A 14,362-nucleotide genomic window follows, 5' to 3' on the forward strand; every position below is an offset into this window, starting at 1 on the left:
AGAACAGACCTGCCCTTCTTCTTTTTGTTCTATTCAATCCCTCGACAGATTAGATGATGTCCGTCTGCACTGGTGACCAGCTGACGGATTCAGATGTGACTCTCTTCTGTAAATACCCTTATAAACACACCTAGAAATCTGGGCATGCCTTAGTGTAGTCGACATGTAAAATTAATAATCACACAAGAACAAATATGGAAATGGTCTAATTCAATAGGTGGGTAGACCTAGCTCTTTAATAGGAGCAAAATAAGAAAGCCACAGAACCCAATACATATACTGGAGTATCAGGAGTCTTCAGCAGAATATATTTCAAAAGTTTGAAAAACAATACTTTAAACAGAATTGCATATTTAAAAAATGATAGCAAATTTAGGCAGAGCACAAATTTCTAATAAGAACAGAAGTTTATTAAATGCTTTATAGTAAAATATTGAGTCTACTCTATTACAGTATACAAGCTTGGTGTTCTAACAAGTAACATTGACTCAATGTCATGATGCCATCACAAGATGGAATTGTGGGGAGCTACGCACAGAAATATATCTTCCTTCTCCTTTTCCACAATAGCTGCAATAATACTGATGCTCAGTAACATTTAGGCATTAGCAAGAACCTGTAAAATTTCCTGAGTATTCCATTAAACAGTTCTTACAATTAAATGTTACCTTAATGGGAAACATGAACATTTTCTAATGGAAACATTCATTTTCGTATTTGTTATCTTCAATAATTGAGAGTTACAATCCCCAAAATGTATTACACCATAAGAAAGTCTTTGGGGTCTTCATAAGGCTTTCCAGCACAAGACAAATTTCAAGGCAATTTGTCAAGGACTAAATTTCCTTGAATCACCAAGCTAGTGATACACAAAGATAAAAAGAAAAGTCAAGGTTAGCTGTTGTTTTCCAAAGAACAGGATCTGAAAAATCTCAAGGGAAAAGAAGGATGTGGGAATGAATGGATGCTGGATGATAAAAAAGATAGCTAGGAAAGATATGAAGACTAGTTAGCGTTAACTAACCCATAGCGTATTTTTGTGACTAATCAACATCTTCTTCATGTATATAATTATTTCAAGATAGCACTCCTACAAACTAAATTGGTTCATTCCTTTTTCAAGTTAGATGCAGATAAATTTTAATTCTGAATATCTAAAGTTATAGCTAATAGCATTTTGATATTTACTCCTAAGAATACCTGGCACTCTCAGCCATGGTTCTTGAATACATGGTTTCTTGATAAAATAACACTAAAATAGAACAAATAATGAAAAAAGAGTCCCAGAGCTCAGGGTACTAACCACAACGAAATTAAATAATTCCTATCAATTAGCTCACATGGAACTAGACCAATTTCACCAGTCCAAATTATTTAGCTCACCCAGGAACTAGATCTTTCTCCTTTTAAATAATTTAATTGATTTTTTATTTTTTTAAAAAAAGCAGTTGTTTAGAAAATTTGTACTCTGGACAATTCATCCTATACAGATGACCATCAATGAGAGAATTTAAAAGTAAAGAAAGGGAGCTTTAGTACAGATGGAAGTGTTCTGTGTGCATATTGATAGAAAGAAGGGAGAATATAAAATCACGGGTGATCAGAGAAAGTCCTATGATCATAAGTAACCTGAACATACAGCCATCACCGCCACAGAATTAAGCAACCAGGTCTAACCCACTACAAACCGTTTGATAAAAAATGCGTATGATCCATACTTTAACAGGGAAACACCAGTGAAAATAGTTTTAAAATATATAGCCTTGTAAAATGATATATTTTTGAACATTAAAACCTCGTTTCAGAAGTTCCCCGCTTTAGATTGTTACTCAAGAATTCATCATGTTCAAAACTCAAATTGTTATGGGATCTTGAAATCATGAGAAGCTTCTCCTTATTGGTAAAGTCTTTTTTGATCGCAGCTTGGGGTACAAGCAGCCTCTCCATGGGGTCCTCTTTATTCTCTAGTTTCATGTATCCTTTGCTGTTGCTTCGATCCAACCGAGGCCAACTGGGGTGTTTCCGTTGTTCTGCCTGAACAGTTAGGGTGGAGGGACCCCTGTCTAAGTCTAAGGATTTTGAATGTGACGAGAGCAAATGTAAAGAAGTGTTGGACCCAAACTGTCTTCTAGCAGCCCCAGGAGACAAGAGCTGTCCAGCCCCGGGTCCAAGGGCCACAGAAGACTTGTATTGGCTTGACAACGACTCCCCAATGGAATTATTCCTTGGGAACACGGTGCTGACTGGCTGGAAGGACTCATTGGCATTGGGCACAGGGACCACGAGCGAATCCATCGACAAATTCCTTGACCTACTTTTGAGGTTCTCAGCATCTTCAGTGATGTTATCTATACTGGGCTCATCAATAACACAGTTATTAAGTTTGATCACAGGCAATGTAAAAGCACTGATGGACGATGACACAATTGATTTGGTTTCACATTTCTTAGGGCCGCTGGTCTTATCATCAGTCGTCTTGGAGGGAGGTGGATAGAGGCCAAAGACGGAGACGGAGCTGTCTGAAAGCAAAGGGGGCATGAGATGCCCCAAACTCTTATTTTCGTTTAGTGCAAACTCATCCTCCTCGACAGAGCTGTCCATCCGAAAACTGCTCCTAAAACCCGAAAAAGAGGCAATGGTATTTGCGGCCAGTCTCGAGGCACAGGAGCTCCCATTCTGTTTTACTTCTGTGTCTCCCATCAATGGGAGATTGTAGATGCCATTCATATGCTTTTGCTCCTTGATTCTCAGTGTGTGGATGTCGATAACTGTGGAATAGATATCCCTCATGTGTATGATTTTGGTTTCTTTGTCCCGGTTCTCATGGAGAATGGCGTTGGCACAAATGAATATGAAAATGCCAATCCCCATGGTGAAAGGGCCAAGCATTTTCATTTTATCAGAATGCAAATGTTGCTCAAAGAAGCGGACCACCACGCCACCTTGGTTCCGAATGACCTGAGTCTCGTTGGTTGACAGTGTCGTCTCAGCATCAATAAAATGTTCTTTTTGGGGCCAATATCCAAGGACTGCCATTGCAATTCCTACAATGGAGATAAGCACTCCCAAAATGAGGAAGAAACCGGATGGGGAATAAAGCCGGATTTTGCCTCGAACGACTACGACATCGGCCTGAGGCCGCCGCCTGACCGGTTTCTTCTCATGGGCAGTAGGCGAGGGGCTGAGGCTGACATGATGCTGTGACCTGGCAGAGTCTTGCCTTTTCAAGGCAGCCAGGCCGGTTATCACACCACCGGTTGCTATCATAGCTCAGTCTTTTGCTCTGAAAAGAAGGAAACAAGATGATAATCTAACACGTCCCGGGACATGCTCATCTGTTCAACAATTGTTTCTATGTTCTTGCTGTTGCTGTTTCATATAATGAAAAAGGGCAGAACAGTATATTTTTAATTGACATAGTTTGAGTAGAAGTTTTGCTTATTGAGTAATGTAAAATCCTGGGGATTTCCTTCATCAGCTAAATTGGTATCTCCAATCAGATAAATTGGTATCTCTATTATTAAGGAAACGTGAGTTCAAGGTTTATTTTACTTAAACAATCTTTCACTTATGTAAAACAGTCCCAGGTCACAAGGTGCTCGCTCACTCTCTCGCTCTCTCTCTCTCTGTCACACAAACACACACATGCTATCTTTTATTATTTCTGTTATTTTAAAGAAATGGGACAATAGGCCTCAAACCATCAAAACCTAGACTTACAAAGAGAATAGATTCTAGCAACGTACACTATAAAATCCCCTCTTGTGACAGTTACCAGTAAACTCTTAACTCCCACATTTCATTTCTCCTGTTCCATTCTCAACCTCCTTAGTTCTTTGTGTCCATGAACATTCCTGGCCCCTCCTTGCTTGAAACTCTCTTCTCCAGTCTTTCATGATTCTAAGTCTGGCTCTTCTCTGACCTCACTGACCACTTCAATCTTGACTCATCTTCCCTCCCCTACACGTAGACCACCTTCTCCTGAGAGGCCTATCATTGGCCATCTTCTCTTTAGACCCTCCCTTGGCGTTCATATCCACTCCTACACTTGCCACCATTACGTCTGTGCTAGTGAATCGCAAGCCAGTCTTTCAGACTCTAGCTGAGTTCCCAATGGTGAACCATTGGGGAGCACATGTACATTCATGCACCACTAGCAAAGCTGAACCCACCTTCCCCCAGTACTGTCTGACTTGTTTGCCTTCCTTAAGGGTGTCACTTCTTAGGTTTGGATCTTCATAATTATCTTTGGCTCCTCCCTTTTTTCCCCCTCGTCTTCTCATCAGGTTCTAAATCCTAGGAATGTTCACTGCCTGGTGTCTCTCAGTTCTATCCTCCATCCCAATCCCACCCCTCCTAGCCCAGGGCAGCTCGCAGTACCTCTTACTAGACTATTATAATAACCTTCCAGCTAGCCTTCCAAACTCCAATTTCTCTTCCTCCAGTCAAGCTTTTACACTGAGGACAGATTAATTATCTGATTAATTATCCTCAAACACAGCTCTGAAATGGTTTAAAGAGTGGAATAATGGATAAAACATTCCCCATTACCTAGCAGAGTTAAATGGGGGATTTCAGACCCAGGGGATTTAGTTTTATCTCTAACTGCTCCCTTTCATTTACATAAAACAAAAATCTTACGATGTTTCCTGTACTTCATACTGTACTATTTCTGAGACTTTGTTAATAACCTCTCACTATCTAGATTGCCCCTTACCCTCCGTACCACATTGCGCACATTAACATCTGGCTAGTCATCAAAACTCATATCCCACTTCCTTTAGAAAGCCTTCCTTGACTCACTCAGCAAATCCCACCCGAGCCCTCATTTCTCAGTGCATTTTAGCAAGTATTACATGGCACTTGCTGCATTATAATGTCTCTGTTCTTTGAATTCTTGTGGTCAAACATCAAGTTCAAGTCATATTTTCATTACCAAAAACATTCAATGTAATAACTTGTACATAGCCAGTGTTCAAGAAACATATGCTAAAACATTCAATAGGAGAGTAATCCTTTCCCTGAGATTTGTTGGATGACCATCGCGTTATTATACTAACTTTCCTAGTTAAAAATATGAACAAACAAAATTAATACCAAAACAAAAAGCAACATGTTGTGAGTTGGTAAAATATTTGTCATTATTTGTAAGAATAGTTCTCAAGCTGCCAGAACTGGCTGGTAGGAAACAGAGGATATTTTAAGACTCACAAGGTCTCTGGCAAATTTTGGAGAGGGTTGCTTCACGGCATCAAATCTCATCTTGTGAAACTGAGCTCTCTTTTGAGTTGCTAGTTATGATTTCTGAATAGTGTTTCAGTAACCAGGGTTGTGGATGGTATCTACCCTTTAAGCTAGCTGAACAAGCTGGAGAGGAAACCCAGCATTCATTGGAATTATAAGTAGGATTAAAATAGTTTGATGCTGAAAGAAGAAGCTAGCCTGTAACCCACAGCATAAGTGTATGAAATGTATCAACGCATACATACTACAGTACAGAATGTCTTCCCAACCTTAGCTACCACAGGGTTTCATGTCAACCTATGTTTTCTTGATCCTAAAACAGTTTCAAATGTTTGAATACAGTAATTTGATTAGATAGAAGCCGTCTCACTCAGTTATTTCCATGTGGCGGACTGAGGATTTAGTCCGAGATCCTTCTGAACAGAAACAAAACAAGGCAAAAGCTTTCATCTGCTTTGAAAGGCCCCACTATGGTTGACCCTTCCATTCAGAGTCCACGTTCACCTCCATTTGTCAAAACCTTTCTGCTAGCATTGCCACTCTCCATTCCTGAGGCTGACAGAGGAAAGGGGGCTAGAAGAGAAAATCGTATTCGAGAAAGATGGGTGAGGAGAGGAAGGCAGAAAAGAGCGACCGTGAGTGGGCTTCGTATGCGAGCAGGTGGGTTAGACTAGACAGGAAGGAAAAGCAAGGGCAGTCTAAGTGGGAAAACTTACAGCAAATGGAAGGAGAAAAGAGTCAGGGCAGAGTTTGGAAAAATCAAGAACAGAGTAGGGGCAAATGAAAGGATCCCATGGCTTCTTCAACAGGGCTGCCCTGGCCAGGCCCAGACGGGGGCACCGCGAGTCTCAAGGAACAGGAAGCTCAGGGTATGTGCCAACATCCTTCTTTAGTGAGCTGTTGTTATGATTAGGTCCAAAGTGACCCAGAGCGGAAAGCAAAGATGCTTAACACAGTCATTGCTTCAAAGAACTTGAACCCCAGTGTAGGAGCTAGTCCATCCCCATAAAACAGAATTAATACCCCTAGAATGAAAGTTTCTATAATGGAGGAGCTAAACCAGCTTCCAGCAGATGAAAGCTTTCTAACTTCCATCACAGTGAAAAGTCGAATGAATTGCATTTCAGGCAGGGTCAAAGGAAAGCAAGGCTGGCACACAGAGGCCCTGGTCTGCCTCTAGCTAGCACCCAGCTCAGCACTGGAGGAGGAAACCAGGTAAGGCTCAAGAGGAAAGGGAAGGGCAGGTCTTGGAAGATAGCAAGTGTCACTCCCAAGCACCTGAATATTCCATTCACATGTGATGGGGTTGGAGTAAGACACACATACTATTGTTATAATCTTAGGAAAATTAATCTCAACTTGTAGACCAAAGCAGCAATGAGGGACTGACCCTGGGAACAATATAAAGATGCTAATGGCAGTTCTGCAGTAAGAAGTCCATGGAACAGTAAATATGGAGAGAGTACATGCACAGGCCTTTGCACCCCCAAAGCGTAAAGTCAGCTTGGTCTATGGGGTACAGTCTATGCGAAAGCAGTCTCAATCTATTTTTTTTTTTTAAACTTATGCTGCAAAGTCATATCCCCTCCACTCTACACTTTCATGATTGTGAGTGTGCTCTCTGCCATCCCAGGGCAGGGCTGGGACTTATCTCCTTAAAGATCCAAGTGGAGAATTTTACTAACTGAATTTCATTCTGTTGCCTTGGGCACAGAATTTATGCTTCCCAATCTATCTGGAAGCAAAGCTTTACCTAACCTTCTGGAACCTGAAGGAAGCCATGTGGTGTTCCAATAGGGCCCTCCTCCTAAGTGGGTATTGTTACTTTGGGTAGCTGTTCTCTCATGTAATTAGTCAACACTGACATCTTGTATGGCAGTTATAACAGTAGATTCAAAATCAGTTTTCTGGCCTCAAGAATGTAATGATCAGCAACCACCTTCTTTTTTTTTTTTTTTTTTTTAAGATTTATTTGACAGAGAGCAATCACAGGTAGGCGGCAGAGAGGCAGGCACAGAGAGAAGGGGAAGCAGGCTCCTTGCTGAGCAGAGAGCCCGATGCAGGGCTCAATTCCAGGACCCTGAGATCATGACCTGAGCCGAAGGCAGAGGCTTAACCCACTGAGCCACCCAGGTGCCCCCAGTAACTACCTTCTTGAAGAAGCCATTAGACTAATTATAAATAAACCTAACTAGAGGGTCAGCCACACTCACTTTCCATATTCTTCAAAAAAATACCATGATTTTGTCAGAAGTCAAACTAGAAGACAGGTAAGACAGGTATCATTGTCTGTTGACAACCAAAAATAAAAAAGAAATTTAGATAGGGTTAACTTTCAGCTACATATTCATCAGCCTCTTTTCCATTCCTGGGGCTTATATATCAGCCATAGTGTTGCTAGCCACAGCTATCAAGATGGCCAGCTTACGAATGACACGTGCATCATCTTCCTCACTGCGCAAACCGGCTTCCTGCTTGGCTATCTCTGGGCCTTCACAATCTTACCCATTCACCGTAGATCTCCAGAAACCATCAGGATGGATTCAGTCGCAGTGGCCACCTTTCTCCCTACAGATGTAGACCCTTGGACTTACTCGTGCGCCCCATTCTAATCTACTCGTCTACCTGAGACTCATCTTCCCCCGGGACCATGCTTATTCTACACCCTCAGCCAAAACCTCTTTCTCTTTGACTGAGCAGATCTCAGCTTTGCATATCATATGTTAACCCCACACCCTCCTGTCTCACCGTCAGGCTTCACCTCTCCTCCTCTTGCTCTGCTAATCATTTTAAAAGCCTTGTAGTTGTCCTTCACCCCCGTCACAAGCTTAAAAGTGCATTGTGGAATTGGCTCTTCAGAGCATTCATCCACACTTAGGACTCACATCCTCACAGAAGCTTATTGCCTGTACTCTTATGTCCTCATCTGACCACACTGACCTACTGTTCTGACCACAGTATGAGTCTCCCACACATCAGATGTGGCTCCAGAGGCATGCGCACACTTCCATCTGAGATAATAAGTAAGTATACTTGCAAAGTTGAGAGACGTTAGAAGTCTTTGAATCAGACATTCCTTTTAACCAACTAAGTACCAGGAATGCTGTCTCAGATCCAACAATGAAGTTGCAGAAAGAATAGGATTGGAATACAAGTTTTCAGATTCCCGGCCCAGTGTTCACTCTTGGTTAAATATTCCTCTTCTTATTGTTTTTCATGCTATCTCAATGCCTCACAGAATTCAATGCCAAAAATGTGATATATGCTCAGAAAGTTTCTCTGTTGACTATAAATTGACTTGAGGAAAGCCAACCCATGACTGAAATGTGCTGCAGACCAGGGACACCAAGTTAATAACACCTGGTCCTTGATTTCAAGGAGTATGGAGTCCAGCTGGAGAACAATAAAGTATATATTTAAAATAAAATGAGGCTATGATGATGGACTTATCCTGGAGAATGCTCTTCCACACTATCTGGAGGAATCAGGGGGAGGTTTCCAAGAAGCGGCAAGAGTGGAGACTCACTGTATCAGTAGGAGTTTGCCATGCAAACAGATTTGAATTCATTTGTGTTCCTCACTGTTTCATGACGGTGCTCGCACTAGGGTTTTTCTTCATCTTCTCAGCTGAAGGATGCTTATTGTCCTAAATATATTTGATATTGTCTTACTTCTATGTTTGAATTTTTATTCTTATCTCAAGTTTTAAAAATTCACCAGAATATGAGGCTATCTGCCAAAGGAAGTAAAAATTAATCTGTGCCTTCAGGACCAAACAAAAACATTATATAAAAACCCCATGTGGTATCCACAAACGTGACAGATGGAAATATTTTCTGTTCAAGCTAGAATAGTTATAGGACTCTCTTCCCAGTAGAGACATTTTAAACTTTCAGACTGGGATTTTTAATCTATATCCTTGCCAGAGTTGGAAGAGAAAATGCCTATGGGTGACTAATAGTTCTATCACATTAAAGTTTAAAAAGTAAGAATAGAGTAGAAATCATTTTTTAATGTGTAGAAATGGTTTTGCACATGGAAAGTGGAATTGTAGAAACCTGGTAGCCAGGCAACCTTGGACAAGTTTTTTTGTTTGTTTGTTTTTGTTTTTGTTTTTAAGATTTATTCATTGGGCACCTGGGATGCTCAATTGGTTAAGCGTCTGCCTTCAGATCAGGTCATGATCCCAGGATCCTGGGATCAAACCCCACATTGGGCTCCTTGCTTAATGGGGAGTCTGCTTCTCTCTCTACCCCTTCTCCCAGCTGATTTGTGCTCACTCTCTCTCTCTTGCTCTCTTGCAAAAATAAATAAAATCTTTTAAAAAAAGATTTATTCATTTATCTTAGAGAAAGAGAGAGAGAGTGTGTGAGTGCACAAGCAGGGGGAAAGGCAGAGGAAAAGGGAGAGAATCTCTGGCAGACTCCACGCTGAGTGTGGAGCCCGACACAGGGCTCAATCTCATGACCCTGAGATCATCTCCTGAGCCAAAATGAAGAGTCGGATGCTCAACCAATAGAGCCACCCAGGCACCCATTGAACAAGTTGTTGTTGGATTCTTATCTTAGTTCCTCTATCTGTAAAATGGCAAAAAAAAAAAAAAAAAAAAAAACCCTTCTTTAGTACATGGCATTTAGCACAGGGGAGGCAGAAAACCAGGTGGGAAGGGCCTGAACTCTGCCACACCACTTAATAGCTACAACTGAGCAACTGACTCAACTTCCTGGAGCCTCAGTGTCCTCATCTGTAAAATGGGGACAGTAACAGTATCTGTAAGGTTGTTGTAGAGCAAAGGAAATCATGAACATGAAACACAACTCATTATGTGGGAACAATGGTCTACGTTAGTGATGTTAGCTGTGTCTGTTGTAAGGTCATGTTAAGGATAAAATGAGGTATTATCCATGAAATGTTTACTGTAGTGTTAATTGTAGTGAGTTATCAATAAACAATAGTTATTTTGATTAACTCTTCATTGCTCAGTGCCATTAACTTTTTCATTGCTCTGCTAGGCACATGGAGAGGAAATTATGATCACAACCTTGTACTGGGACTTAGAGTCAAAAACTATCTGCATTGGAGACTGCATATTTTAGTGCCCAAAGCATTAATAATTTGGTAGTTATGAAGAAGAGCCGCATTTATAGAAGAGAGAGACAGGTGGGGGGTTGTATAAAGCATGCCTTTCTTTTACATTGTATTTCTTCAAATTTGGAGGCCTGTCTTGAGACAAAAAAATAATAAAAGCAATAATATAAATTAAGTAGGAAAACCCAAACCAGTTCATCTAATGTTTTTACTTATCTTAATGATGCAATTGAACCAAACCCATGAATTTCTGATCAATTCTGCAGGCACTGTTCTGCTTCCATTGGGACCCTCGGGCATAAAGCAGACTGAAAATGAAGAGGAATATGGGGCTTGGGGATATAGGGACTAGAGAATTTGCCATAAGGGTGATATAGGATGAAAATCGCAAAATGTTATTTTTGTGACAAGAGAATTAAGCTGTGATTTTGTGTACACTGTGAAGACCTTTGCTGGTCTGCCTTGGAGAGAAGGGTTTCTTAATATTCAGTGTAAGTCCACATCTGCATGAGTGCTGGAACTAAAGGGAGATATAAAATTTTTTATAATGAGCAGAATGATACTCAGGTCCTTAAATATAAAATACCACTTCATGGTTGAGTACATCCAATGCACGCAGAAAACGCTAGAACACAGAATATGCTTGGAAACCTATACACACTCTTTGTTACTGAAGCCGGCCTGACAAACTGTAAGATATGGGCCCAAACCAATTACAGACTCTGCAACAATGACATCGAACAACTGCTCTCCCAGGACTAAAAGCCATGAAGCTCACAGAGCACAAAAGACTTCAGAAGGCCAAATAACAGATCCATAATGAGCCGTTAGACAAAATCCTGCTGAGACCCAGTGGGAGACATTTTCCGCGGGAACAGAAGAAATTAGAAGGCTATTTCCCCCAAAGTAGAAATATGCTTCCTGCCTTGTACCCCAATTCTTCAAATCTGTACAACACTTACAATGACGGTCACACACCCTGCTCACGGTGTTTCTGGGCAGGAAGTCGACCTGAAACGAATGCACAGGAGCTATTGTTGAATAGTCCCAAATTTACTAAAATGCATGAAGTTAGCTGCGATATTCCTGGATAAAGAGCTGAAACACTCAAAACCCCAGGCTGGACTTTGTATATGGTTTCCCTGCCGCAGAAGAACATCTATGGTGACTTCACTTAGGAGGTACGGTGACAATATTTTTTGGAGACAACATTGGTAAGGGAGACTCCAGTATTAGTATCCTTTCCAGGGACTTTAAATGCCTGGAGAGTAGCAAACATAGTATTGACATTCCTATAGGGCAAGGGGATAGGCTGAAGCTTGGTAGTGAGTTTCACTACTTGCTCCACTTTGTGGCAAATGTCTTCTCTAAGGCCGCCAGCTCTGTCTGCAATGCAGCTGGGCCAATATTGTGAAGGATGCCAAACATCTTCCTTTCTTCTCTAGTGCAAATGAGGAACCATTTCCCACCAAAGCAACCCACCATCGAAATTAGCAATCAGCAATACTGTACATCAGTATGTTACATCTTTTTTTTTTAAGATTTTATTTATTTATTAGTCAGAGAAAGAGAACAAGAGAGAGCGTGTGCACAAACGGGCAGAGTGGCAGGCAGAGGCAGAGAGAGGCAGAGAGAGAAGCAGGCTCCCCACTGAGTAAGGAGCCCGATGTGGGACTCAATTCCAGGATCCTGGGATCATGACCTGAGCCTAAGGCAGCTGCTTAACCAACTGAGCTACCCAGGCGTCCCTGTATATCAAGTTTCTTACATAGTTTTCCAAACCATGGTTGGTCAAGGCTGCCATGAAGCATTTGTAAAACCCAAGGAACACATTAGGAAGTAATTCAAACTTAATCATTTCCACTAGAGAATTTCTTTATCCCCTAAGTGTAACCTAGGCGAGGGAGGAAGAGGTGTAACAGAGGGCAAGACCAAACTGCTCACCAGTCACAAAAAGAATGAGTCTCTTCAGCTCGGAAATACAAAAGTCCTTTAGCATTAAGGAACATATTCTTTAGAGAAACATCAGTGAAGGAGGTAGCAGGGGTGCATGTGACTATTTCTATTTTCATTTTCTTCATCTTTTCTCCCACTTGTACAGGTTAGTGGCAGGAAGGTGAATGGTGGAAGACAGATTTTTAGACTTCCAATTTAAAAACGGTATTTGTTAGTCAGTTTGTCCTTCTCCCCTCCTTTCCCCTCCCCTCCCCTATTCTCCCCTTCCCTGCCCCCTATGTGGAAGCTACTTGAGCTCAAGGCATCTGGCAATACGAAGTGGAGAGTAATTACCTACACTCCTGGTTTCCCTAGTCTTCCCCTCCTAGAGGCCAGGAGAATGTTGGATTTCTCGTAGCTCTTTAAGAAGTGGGAAGAATGTTTTCTCATTTGGTTTCTTAGAATTGATTTATGAGAACTCTTTATATATTGAAGAAATCAGCTCTCTGGCAGTGTTATGCCTGGCAAACACATTTAATTTACATTTTTAAATATTGTATCCTTTATCAAACAAAATTTTAATTGTAAGTGGTCAGACTTATCAATATGTTGATTGATGGCTTCATAGACTCATTAGATCTTCTTCAGTGGAAGATTATGTTAAGAATTTTCCCGTATTGTGGTACCTGGGTGGCATCTGACTCTTGGGTTTCAGCTCAGGTTATGGTTTTGGAGTCACGGGGCTGAGTCCTTCAGTGGGCTTCCAGCTCAACTTACAGTCTGCTTAGGAGTCTCTCCTCAGCCCCTCCCCCTGCACATGTGTGTGCTCATGTGTGCTCGTGCTCTCTTCTCTCTCAGATAAATAAATCTTTAAAAAAAATTCTCCCATGTTTTCTTCTAGTAATTTTACGTTCTAATTCTCCTACATTTTGATTTTCTTATGTATCTGGATGTGTGTGTGTGTGTCTAAGAATACAGGTAGGGATCTAATTTGTTTACAAGAAATAAACCTCTCCCCCGCTGCTTCAAAATGTTACTTTCACTGCATATTAAATTCTTAGAGTTGTAGTATGTACCAAATCTCATATGCACTTTGGTCAATATTAAAGTTGACCATTCTGTTTCATTAATGTATTAATTGCCTGAACCAAACTGACTTGATTAGTATTCATATTATAATAGATATTTGGATAAGATTAGTTTATTTTCATTTTCCTTGTCAAAAGTTTCTTGTCTATTCTTACTTTTACTCTGCCTATGAACTTCAGAATTTGATTTTTAAAAACCTGGCATTTTTCTTGAGATCCCACTAGATTTCTACATAAGTACCGGGAGAACTGACAGTGTTATACCACAGTAGCATTTTATCTAAAAGTTTTCTTTTATGTCATAGTTGTTGTTTTTTTTTTTTTTTAAATATAGATCTTTCTCATTTCTTGTTACTTTATGTTTCTTGGGTATTTTGGCACTGGGTTTTCACTGTATAGCAGTAAGCTTTCTGTCACTATCATTTCTGTCTTTCAGTGGTTGTCATTTGGATATGGGAAGCCTACTGATTTTTGTGCATTAATTTACTAAGCTGCCTTACTGAACTAGTTGACTATTAAAAAAAAAAAAGAAAGAAAGAAAACTATTTTAGTTCATTCTCTTGAAGGTGTCCTAGGACAATTACATCATCCAGATATATGTTTGCCTTTTATTTCCCAATTTTAAACCTACAATTGGCATTTTCTTTTTTCTTTTTTTTTTTAACTTTATTTATTTATTTGAGAACAAGAGAGAGATAATGAGCAGTGGGGAGGGGCAGGGGAGAGAGAGAAAAAGACTCCCTGTTCAGCAAGAACCCCAATGCATCCCAGGACCTAGAGATCATAAGCAGAGCCAAAGGCACATGCTTAACTGACTGAGCCACCCAGGTGCCCCTACAATTGTTATTTTGTAACTATACCACCTAGGCCATGGAGAGCAAAGGAAAACAAGTACATAATAGGGAGGCGTGGCCATCCTTGCGTGACTCCTGGGTTTAATGGAGCTCCTATGGTTTCACCATTGAAGTACCAGTGAGTGAATGTTTTATGTAGCGTTTTCACTTAGA

General features: G+C 40.8%; 1 protein-coding gene across 1 annotated transcript in view; it reads right to left on the reverse strand.

Annotated features, from left to right (window-relative positions):
- Positions 1-218: 218 nt before the first annotated feature.
- Positions 219-14,362, reverse strand: part of TMEM200A (transmembrane protein 200A) — an 81,012-nt gene continuing 66,868 nt past the window's right edge. Inside the window, exon 2 of the mRNA XM_082730721.1 lies at positions 219-3,283. Coding sequence (XP_082586847.1) covers positions 1,789-3,267 — 1,479 coding nt within the window. The 5' untranslated portion in view covers positions 3,268-3,283 and the 3' untranslated portion in view covers positions 219-1,788. The remainder of the gene's footprint in view (positions 3,284-14,362) is intronic.

This window comes from Mustela nivalis (genome assembly GCF_964662115.1).
Source record: "Mustela nivalis genome assembly, chromosome: 5".
NCBI lineage: Eukaryota > Metazoa > Chordata > Mammalia > Carnivora > Mustelidae > Mustela > Mustela nivalis.